Raw genomic sequence first — 10759 nt, 5'->3', positions numbered from 1 at the left:
AAGCAGAGGGCCAGCACCAGCATCAGGGAGGCTGTGATGGCAACCTTTAATTCAGTCTGTGCAAGCAAGAGGCACAGAAGTGAAGAACAGAGGCTGTCCCCAGGGCTTACTCACAGCCCATAGCTGAGGAATTTGCCCTGGTGGAACCACCCTGCAGGTATGGAGGGTCTGCTGTTGAGCTGGTGTTTTCTAGGATGAGCATATGCAGAACTTCTCACCCATGAGATACATCTGACATTTTATCTGTTGTCACTCCGGGCTCAGGACCAACCTTTCAGGATGTTTGCATTTCTGTGTGCTGCAAAGTTGGGTGCCAGGCATAGGAAATGTAATGAGGACATGGGATTAAAACTTTATTGGGTTCCCATGAAGGGGAAACAAACAATATGATAAAGCACATGATAAGAAAATGCATGTGGAGGACTGGGAAGTCACAGGCAGATAAATGGATGGAAAATTGCCTCAGCTGGAATAAGGTTGTGGAATATGATGGCACGTAAGTCTGAGACAGAGACAACAGCCAGGCTGAGCTACAGAGGAAAGGAAGCCAACCAAAACCAGCTCTTATTTAATCCCTGGTTTCTCTGTGCATGTGTGTGTGCAAAACAAGCACTGTGAAATTAGACTGCATTTGCAGGGGAATTGCATGGCTGGTTCCAAAGGCCAGACCACCCCAAACACCAGAATGACTGCTGGTGTTGGCTCTTAACATTAACCAGGGTATCTGAAGAGAGGGAACAATCTTTGCTGCTGTTTAACAAGGTCAGGAAGGACAGAGATGTGTAAAACTAGCAGTGGGTGAGTTTATTTTTGTGTCATTAGCCCTTTATGACCGGAGGCTGGTGCAAATCTCATGTGGCCTCATGATTTAAATTGCAAACTTAGAAATGCAGCTCCTGTTTTGCTCCGACTGGGGAGCAGTGTTGAGCTTGGTTGCAGCACTTGTTTCTCTGAACAGGTTTGCAGCCTCTGGGGCATCTTCCAGGACACTGTTCCAAGGCAGAAATTACTTAGTCCTCAAATCACATGAACTGATCACTTTTTTCACTCCAGGTGTTTGGCTTGGCTGCCAAACAAGTGAAATCCTGGTAGGATTTTGCTGCCAGCTATGGAAAAGCCCAGGAGGTGTCGGTGGATGGCTCAAGCCTGTGACCCACGGTGTGTCTCTGCAGCTTCCAGCAAACCGTGGGTTGTGCTTCCTCAGGATCCAGGCAGATTTCTGTGACATGGTGAACCTTGGGAGCCTGGGTGCTGCTCATGGGCTGCATGCCCTCCACCAGAGCAGTGGCTTGGTCCCTTCACCAGCTCCACGCACGTCTTGAGAAGTGGGGTGTGATGGCCAGCACCATGGCTTGGGTTTGCATCTGCCCCAGAGCACAGGAGCGAAGAGCAGCCCGTGGGGGGGATGGAGCAGTGGAGGGGGTGGATGGAGACAGTGGGAAGGGATGTGGTGCTGTGGCAGGGTGGGGGGATGATGAGTTTGAGCAAAGCTGGGGTCTTGGACCCCAAAGCTCTGGGACAAGGCCGTGGTCATTCCCGCAGGACAGCACAGGTTGCCTGAGGCTGAGGCCTTAAAGTGAAAGTCGTTTGGGGGACGGTGAGGTCCAAGTCAGACTCTGAAACGCCCGGCTGGGGTCGGAAAGTGAATGTTTGGAGCAGCCCTACAAAGAAGACAAACAGCTCCATCTTGGCCAGGCTTTCTCCGATGCAGTTCCGTCGCCCTGCGGGTGAAAACAGAGTGTTCACCTCCTGGAAGAATCCAACTGGAATGTTTGCTGTGGACATGTTGGCATCTGAGATGTTGCAATGGGAGCAGGAGGGAAACCTTGAAATGCACTAAAGCATTGTGGAGTAGAGGGGCCTGGGTTGCCAAAGGTTCCTGCCTGGCCTCTTTTGTCACAGGCTACAGCCATCTTGCAGGGTTATTACACATTTATGGTGTGCCCTCTCCTCTCCTTAGCTCTTCCAACCCTCTCAGCATCTTTAACCCTTTCTTCTGGAAAGCAGCCTGATAGAAGAATTCCACCTCCTTCCAAAGTGGAATAGTTTGAAACTCACTTTTCCTGTGGAATTTATCCTCATATACCATTTTAGGTAAGAGTGTGTTTCTTTTTACTACCCTTCTTTGTGCCATATTTAGCAGTGGGAGGGCTCTGCTCTGAGAGCAGCCATTTGCCCAGATGCAGAACAATGGATTCCATTCAGTTGTCTGGTTGCTTGTTGATTGAGTTAAGGGCAGTGTTTAGACATGAAGACTCATTAGTGTGTATTGTAATTAATGGCCCAGTCACAGCCCCAGCTCTGTGCAGGTCAGCCCTTTAGTTACCTGTGGAGAAAGGCAGGAAAGCTCCTTTCTTTACAAAGTTCCCTTCAGCATCGAGAAAGTGGTTGGGGTTGAACTGATGTGGTGTCTCCCATTGTGTCTTATCCAGCAGCACTGAGGTAAGGGATGGGATTACAATTATACCCTGGAAGAAAAGTACACAAAGGCACAAAAGATTGCCAAGTGCTGTTTTGGTTCATTTTCTCACACAGACTTTGGTGTCCCAGATTTGCTCCAGGTGGAGACCATGGGGGTTTTATCCCATCATCCAGCAGAGAGACATCAGTGAGATGTCTCATCAGTGAGATGAAATCAGTGAGATGTTCCCACTAGTGCCAAGGATTGAAGCCAAACCCCACGTGGTGCTGTGAAAACCTCAAGTGGAAGGTAAGATCCTGCAATTCTCTGGCAGATACTTCAGTGTGCAGATGGCAGCAAGGAGGTAAACCAGGGCTGCTCATGGAGTGAGGAAGGCCTGAGCATGAGAGGGACTGGATTGAGTCCTGTGACAACTCTGGGCTCAGTATAGAAGCTCTTCTGGGGATGGTCTTGGACTCTGTTGTGTAATTCCCTCTAAGAAACCATTCTCCAGTGGCACTGGTGAATCTGGGGAGGGTTTTGTATTCCTGGGAGGCAGCAGATACCTACCTTGGGAAGGAAGTAGCCCCTGAAGTGGGTGTCAACAGCAGTGCAGCGGGGCACGTGTGGCAGGAGGGTGATGAACCTCTGCACCTCGTGCAGCACCGCGTTGGTGTAGGGCATGTTCTTCCTGTCCTCGTACGTGGCCCAGCTCCCAGCTTGGACCGTTCTCCCAATCTCCTCCTGGACCTTTTCTGGAAGGAACAAACAAAAGGGATGTGTCCCAGCAAGGAAGCCAACTCCCTCCCTGGATTTGGTTTGGGGGGAAAAAACCCCATTTTTCCAGAGTTTAAAGAGAGAGAGGATTCTGAAAGCAGCAGTGTGGGTTCCCCTGCTCTATGTTTAATTCAGGCATGGGGGTGGGTTGTTTCTGCAGCATCATACTCTGATCTCCACTCATCCTCTCTCCTAGCAAGTTAAAAGGGCTATTTTATTGTGACTTTGATCAGCACCTAGTCACATTAGCAGTTCATCACAGGGGAGAGCTGGGATTCAGCTCTTCAGGCAAAAGAGCTGCTGTGGATCTGAGGCCAGGCCTCTTCCTTCCCCATTTCAGCCTTGCCATGGATGGAGTAGCTAAAAGCTGCTCACTTTGAATCTCTGGGTATTTCATCATGAGCAGGATGGACCACTGGAGTGTGGTGGCAATGGTCTCTGTTCCAGCCATGACCAGGTCAAGTATGGATGCCATTAAGTTGTCATCATGGAAGAGGCTGTCTTTCTTGTTCTTCTCCTTGAAAAACACAAGAGGTAAGAACAGTCATAAAACCATCAGTCTGAGTATTCAGCAAGCTTGGGAAATGCTGCATAACCTACAGCACAGCTGGCTGTGGTCTTGTGTTTGTGAGCTGGGTAATAAAATAGACCTGGTCTTGAATGCACAGCATCCAGCAGAGATGGAGCACCACAGATGGCAGGTTTGCAGGGGAGTTTTGGTTCAACACCCATCTCCCCTGGAAGCAGGCTGAAACCCAGAGCTGGCTGCTGCTCACAGACTCAGCCTTGCAGGTTTGGAAAGAGCCTGGTCTCTGCCCTGAACAGAAGCAGGTTCAGCTAATCCTATCTCTGAGGGACTCCTCCTGCCCAAGGCCAGGTTTGAATTCCCAACAATGCTCAAAGTCACCTTTCAGGCCATTTCTGCCTGAGTTTTAGAACTGTAATAACTCCTCCTCCACATAGCTGAGTAGAACACTTAGTGCCTAAGGTCAGCCTGGATCCAGCTGGAAAGAAGAAAAAGCTCAGAGCCCAAATATTTTGTGTTGAATGAAATCAACTGATGTGTGAAACTGCCGAGCCTCTGCTAAGTAAGATGCAGGGCAGGGTTAGGACTTGTACTGATGATTTATCATTCAAGTACTTTAGGGGGATCATTCATCTTGATGGAGCAACAGTATCAATGATTAATTGATTTGTTTTCATAAAAAGAAAGGCAGAGTCAGCTTTCATGTGAATTCATGCATTTTCTACTAGGAGCGAGTAGCTGATCTCACATTATTAGTGCTGCTATTTCAGGAGTGGACTGAGAGTAGCTTTTGTGTCTTACTTTTGATAGAAAAATGTACCAATTGTAAGAGCCTGGCATCTGATTCAAGTACCACTGGAGTAACAGCATGGTTTTCAATAGATTTACACGACATGACTGAAATCAAGATTTGGCAACTCTTTTAGCTGGAAAATCCAAAGGAGACATTGCAAACAGCCAACAGAGCTAAGCAGTCCAATACCTCTTGTTGCTTGAATATCAGTGCATCGATGTAGCTCCTCACACTGTTCTCATTGATATCCTCCCTGCTCGCCTTCATGTACTGCCTTAAAATGGCACGCACATCTTCGATTTTCTTGAGCATAATCTTGTGGGTTTTGAAAAGAAATCCAAGGAACGGGTAGAAATTGAAATACTAATGAGAAATTTAAAAAGAGAAGCATTAGGCCTGCAGAAATACCACACAGAATCACACAGAATCCCCTTGGCACATGCTGAAACAGCTTTTTCCTAAGGGCCAATGAATCAGTTGAGTTTTGCCTTTAGGAGCAATATTTCAGCATCCCAGGGACTTGCCAGGCAGATTTTCATAAGCTAAAGTAACCAGAGTTCAGATCTCATTTTAGTTCCACACAGATGTGCAGGATGGGTCAAAAGGAAAGTAGGTAAGGGAAATCTGGCAGCAGATTTTGGTGACCAAAGTGGCACATGGAAAACTGTCACGTTTTAGGTGTAATGGCTGGTTCTGAACATTTGAAAACTGCTGAAGTAAACCCTATGGTTGGTGTGGCTCACGTGCCAGCGTAAAAAAAAATCGTTTGTCTGTGGGACAGTTTACTTACGTTTAAATTTGGGGATCCCAGAAGAATCATAATTTCATCTATGAGTCTTAAGAGAGTCAGAAACGTTGGGTCCTTGTAGTCAAACCTGTCCCCAAAGAGCATGACGAAGGTGACGTTGATGGGAGCGCAGTTGAAGGACGGCAGGCTGAAAGGTTCCCCTGCAGCGGGAGCAGGATGGGAAAGCTGTGAGACGTGGAGCAGCTGTGACACACACGGGGCTGGACAGCCCCAGGGTGGTCCCCAGCCCACCTTTGAAGGATTTGATCATCTCGATGAGGAAGTGGAGCTCCTCAAAGATTCTGCCTTCTATCATTTGTTTCCCCATGCCGAGGTTGCGCATGCTGGACACGGTGAATCTGCGCGTGGTCCTCCACAGCTCCCCGATGGAGAAGAACAGACCTGGGCAGCCCGTGAGAAATGTGCTGGGCTCAGGCACAGAGGAGCCCCCAGCACCAAACCAAACAGAGCAGGGAGCTCCACAGGTGTTTCTGCTGCCTGTTTTCACATGGATTTAGGGACTAAAGGTCTCCCCTTTCTGTGTGCCTCATCCCTGTATCCTCTCAGCTCCATTCTCACCGAGCTGTAGTTTGGGAAAAGCAAGCTCCCTCCCAGCCCAGTTACCCCAGTCCTCTCCTCAGTGGCAGATGGGCAGCTGTGGCTTTCAGACCAGTATGGGTTGGCTGTAGAGCTGGGGGGAGATGGTTTGAGTCAGCCACAGGACATTTTTGACCCTGCTGGTTACAAGTCTAGGGCCTCAAGCACTTTGTGTCTCTGAAGCTTCTCCCTTCATCCTATTCTAGTCATAAAGGTAATTTATCTGTGTGGGATGGGATAATTCAGCCTCCTCAACCCTAAAGTGTTTTATGGAGATTCCCAGCAGTGCTGTATTTTCAGCAGTGGTGAAAATACTGACATTTTTGTGGAGGTTTCTGAGCTCATGCCACGATGATCTCTAGCACCTCCAAGCAGGGATGGGTATTTCATCCTGTCAGAGTGCTGTAAAGAAAAAGTCAGGTCAATAATCCAAAAACTATCTCAGACTGTGGTCAGTTGAAAAGCTGGATGCCAGCATTTCACATCTTCATCGTGGCTGTGAGGCTTTTAAATATGTTTGCTTTTCTGTTTTAAAGCAGTGTAATTTTAATTTGGATAGCAAAACTTTTTGCTCAAAAAAAAGTCAAAACAAATTTCTAAACTTCAATTTTGAATTTTTCTTTAATTTATGCAATTTCATCTGAATCATTCATTATCTGAGAGCATCTTCACAGTCAACAAATTGGCATTTTCTGAAGAAAAAATGCTTCATGGGAAAATTTGTGACCATTGTTGCTTAACAGCCCCTGAGAGCTTCCATCTTTGGGTCACCTCTAAGTGCCTCAGACTTGGGCTGAGAAGGTAAATGTGAAAGGACTTATGATGCAGTACTGATATTCTCCCACAGGGATGTTTTACATGTAAATTAGCTCTAAAAAATACCTTTCTCCTCATTGATTCCTTTTATTTATGTAGTGATAAATTAATCTATTGATATTATGGCTGGGTAATTTAATTGCTAATTCTAATCCCAACTTCAGCCTGTGACCAACATATAAAGCTGCCTCTTGGTTCTCCCAGCTAAAGCCTCACATGAAGCAGAGGATGGACAAAGCAAAAAGTCCTTTGAAATAGTCAGGGGTGGAAAAACTACAGGATATTTTTGCAGGGGTGAATTTTCAGCCTCAGCCTCTTGCTTCTGAAGCTGTTTCGGGCTGGACAACCTGAGAACTTTTGTGGGGAGGCAAAGGTGTGGGAAATGACACGACAAAGGCAGTGGGAGAAAGGGAAAAACCCGACAGCTCCCAACAGCCAAGCCAGGTAGTCCAAAGTCTCCTGGAAACGAGAGGAGGGTTCATAAACACAGTGGTGACAGCGAGCTGCTCACACCAACATCACACAGAGATTAACCCCAGAATTACCACAGTGCCTTCAAAAATCCCACTCCTCCCACCCTCAACTCTTTGGATATGGATGGGCTGCAAGTGCATCAGCAGAAATGATGGAAAGGCAGGAGTCATTGCATGCAATGAAAGCCAAACATTTGCTGTCACTTGGCTTCAGAAGGGCCCAAGGGGATGTTTAAAAGCAGGCTCCAGGGATGCACAGTTAGGCTGTGCCTCATCATCATCATCACAGGCACTAAGTGACAGCATTGTCCCTCCCACCCCCCCACTCATTGCTCTAGTACCATTTCTGTTCTGAATTTGGTCAAATATTGGGATGGATGGTCTGTCTACAAACTCCTCTGTGTAGTTCACAAGCGCCTCTCGCACAACTTCGTACCCGGTCAGGACCACAACTTTCTGGAACCCAAAGTGGAGGGTGAAGATGGGGCCGTATTTTTCTGCAAGCTGAAAAAAGAGGCGAGTTGTGATGGTCAGCAAGGGAGGGAGCGTGCATGGAACAGCACCTCGTGCTGTCTGAAAGGACATTTTTCATCCTGGCACTCTGCAGGGAATGGCTGCAGAGCCACTCCCTGCAGAAGGACACCTGTGAGCCAGAGCTCATCATGGTCAAACACGATGCATTTTGTACAGATGCCTCGCTGGCATCTGTATGGAATTCAGGCTTCTTGCCATGAAGGAGTCCCCACCCCCTTCAGTGCATCACTAATCTGGTTTTGCTGTTAAGGAGAAAATAAATGGAACACAAAAAAATCATCTAAAGACTGGACCTCAAGTGGCAGCTAAAGTTGGCAAACTGGAGAAAGACCAAAAAAGAGAAGATCGTTCAGTGCAAATAATGATGTTGTCACAGAGGAAAGCTTTGGTCTGATGCTCCTGATGTACTAAAGCACTCCTGCATACTGCTACTAGAGGAGCAGTGTCTCTTTTCATAGGACAAAGGGGGCACCCATCAGTGCTCACCCAACAAACCCCAGCCGGTGCCAGCTGCTTTGTGCAAACTCCATTTTTTGCTCTCCGTGGGATGAAATGGAGGGATAACCCCTCTGGAGAAATCCCAAAGCCAAGGCAAACATAGGCAATACCAAGCACAGCCTAAGAAGGGACAAAAGCATGTGGAGGTAATTCCAAAGCGCCGTTCAGAGGCTGCAGCAGTGTCTGCCCAGCCCTGCTGGGTAAACTGACCCCAACCCTGACATTGCCCATAACAGCTCCAGGTGCTGGGGCCTCGCCCCACGGCAGCAGTAACCTCCCGCAGCACAGCCCGTGTTTGCTGAGCACGGGTGTCACAGGAGCCGTGGACGCCTGGCTGTGAACCCCCCTGCCTGTTTGCTCACTCTCTCTGTGACCCCAGCGTGGGTCAGCCCCGAGGGAGCCATCCCAAGGGAGCCATCCCCAAGGGCGCCATCCCGAGGGAGCCATCCCCTAAAGCCAGGCGGGAATGCCCGGCAGCCCCAGGAGCAGCCTCGCGCTGCACACAGGGACAGTTCGCCACCGTCAGTGGGGTAAGTTGACCCTTAATGTCTTAATTGCAGCTTAGTGGAAGATCTCACAGGTTATTCACTCTGTTCCTTAGCACAGCTTTCCCATCTCTCCCTTGCACTGCCATCTAGACTTTAATGCATACCCCATTCATCAGGAGGGAAAGGGATTTTGCAATGGAGCGTCTGGATTTGGCCCTCTCCGCGGCAGTTTTGGGGTCACTGCATTGTGGAATTCCTCTTTGCCAGATCTCTGGGGTGTAGGGGAGGGAAGCAATTTAATTTATGTTAGTTACATCCTAATGCTTTAAAAGATTTTTGGGTGTCCAAGCTGTCAAATTAATATTTCAAATCCCACAAGCATTATAGACTTCATGTACATCATCACAATTACATGAAGAAATCCCATATTACCCAGAGGTCTTTTTTAAATGGTTGATTGCTCCTAAATTACATTGCATCAACACAGACATTGACTAGAAGAAGCCCAGAAAGAGATCATAAAGCAATTTTCACACCTTTACAATTTAGTTTGAATTAAAAAAGACAAAAATTTCTCACTGAAACATCCCAGGCAGCTTTAAAATCTAGGAGGGTCTGGGTTAGGGTTTTTTTGTCCTACCTTCATTAGTGATTTATCTTGCCTTCTAAGATCCACCAAGTGCAGGTTACCAATGATCGGAAGAGGAGTTGGACCAGGAGGTAATTTAAAAGCTGAATTTTTATAGCCAGTTGAAAAGTAGGCTACAGCTAATAATACTGCTGCGCAGAGCAGACAAACTAATGTAGGATCAGAGAGAAATGAAATTAAAAAAGACATTTTTTAGTAATAATCTGGTTTTGGGGTTAGAAGCAATAAAAATGCAGTGGCACTGTTCAGTTTCTGCCAGCTGGCTCTCTGTTTGCTCTCTGCAATTGCTACAAGCACTCAATTCTTATTAAGGTTTGTAGAGTACCTAAATAAATACTGCATACTCCACCCTCTTTAAACACCTCAGAGAATGTGGTCTAAGCAGTTTGCAAAGCCTGTCCAGAAGTAAAGAGAGTTTCAAATTACAAACCCATGCATGTGTGTGCAAGAACATATACATGGGAAAAGGTGCTTGGCATTCCTCTATAACCTCCTCCTCCCTGAGACCTCAAGGTCCTTCATTAGCAGAACTATGACCCTCCAAGCACTCTGCTGACACAGGGAAATAAAAAGGCTCTTGGAATCCTATTAGAACCTCCAGATTCAGGCTTAAGTAGGATTTGAGATCTCCATGTTACTAGAAAAAAAAAAAATCAGTATTTTAACAGGAGACTTTGGCTTTCTTGATGTCAAGTGGAGATCAAAGGTTGTTAATAATGGTAAAGCCCAACTATCCCTGGGGGGTTGTAGCCCATAAACTTCTTCATAAAGTCAGCTCTGAACTGCCTGGGAGGGATGTGATTTCAGACTTTGTGTCTGAGGTAGAAGACATGTAATAGCTAGCCACAGAAAATTAGCTTGGATCAAGTGATCATGAGTGGATTCATGAGTGCAATGGAAAGACAAAATTAGGTTTGAAACTTCTGGGAGGACTTCATTTTGCAAGAGCAGCTTCTAAGGGATAGAGGGAAGAAGTTAACAAAGTTAATGAAGCCAGCTGACCTGGCAGGCTCCAGAAGGGGAACAAGACAGGAGAGTGGAATGATTTTAAGCCAAAGATACTAAACACCTGGAGCTTGCATCCCTTATCAAGGCATAAGCCTTGTAGAAAATAATTGAGGTTACCTGGTTGAATAGTGGTTTTCAGGAGGAAGTTTGGCACAACCAGCCAAAGGAATATGATCATTCAGGGAAGAAAGAGCTGTCTTACATGATGAGGAAGCACAAGGCTAAAGGTACATTTGTCCAAAGGTTAGATCATATAAAGGCCACTATTCAGCAAATATGGGCCCTCAGCCTTGTAAATGCAAAGAAGGCAAGGAAGGAGGTGGATCTGATCCAGAGAGGGGCATGGTCAGCAGGGTCCCAGAGCGAACGGCTGCCGGGCGCTCACCGGAGCTGCCTGTGTGGTGTGGAGATG

The 10759-nt window shown here is 47.1% G+C and overlaps 1 protein-coding gene across 1 annotated transcript; it reads right to left on the bottom strand.

Moving 5' to 3' along the window:
* Positions 1-311: 311 nt before the first annotated feature.
* Positions 312-9528, bottom strand: LOC128796191 (cytochrome P450 2W1-like). Its single transcript, XM_053957618.1, has 9 exons — positions 9331-9528; positions 7512-7674; positions 5537-5686; positions 5288-5445; positions 4687-4860; positions 3554-3695; positions 2972-3156; positions 2327-2468; positions 312-1721 (listed from the first exon to the last, which is right to left on the bottom strand). Exons 1-9 carry the CDS (start codon positions 9526-9528, stop codon positions 1531-1533), a joined length of 1503 nt encoding a protein of 500 aa, XP_053813593.1. The 3' UTR covers positions 312-1530.
* Between the last annotated feature and the right edge of the window lie 1231 nt (positions 9529-10759).

This window comes from Vidua chalybeata, chromosome 16, assembly GCF_026979565.1.
Source record: "Vidua chalybeata isolate OUT-0048 chromosome 16, bVidCha1 merged haplotype, whole genome shotgun sequence".
Classification (NCBI taxonomy): domain Eukaryota; kingdom Metazoa; phylum Chordata; class Aves; order Passeriformes; family Viduidae; genus Vidua; species Vidua chalybeata.
This window is presented reverse-complemented; position numbering and strand designations above follow the sequence as displayed.

Coding starts and splice junctions, on each gene's coding strand:
- LOC128796191 (XM_053957618.1), bottom strand. CDS start 9,528: ATGTCTTTTTTAATTTCATTTCTCTCTGATCCTACATTAGTTTGTCTG. Junction 7,675..9,330: donor AAGATAAATCACTAATGAAG/GTAGGACAAAAA, acceptor CTCTTTTTTCAG/CTTGCAGAAAAATACGGCCC. Junction 3,696..4,686: donor TGATATTCAAGCAACAAGAG/GTATTGGACTGC, acceptor GTGTTTTTCAAG/GAGAAGAACAAGAAAGACAG.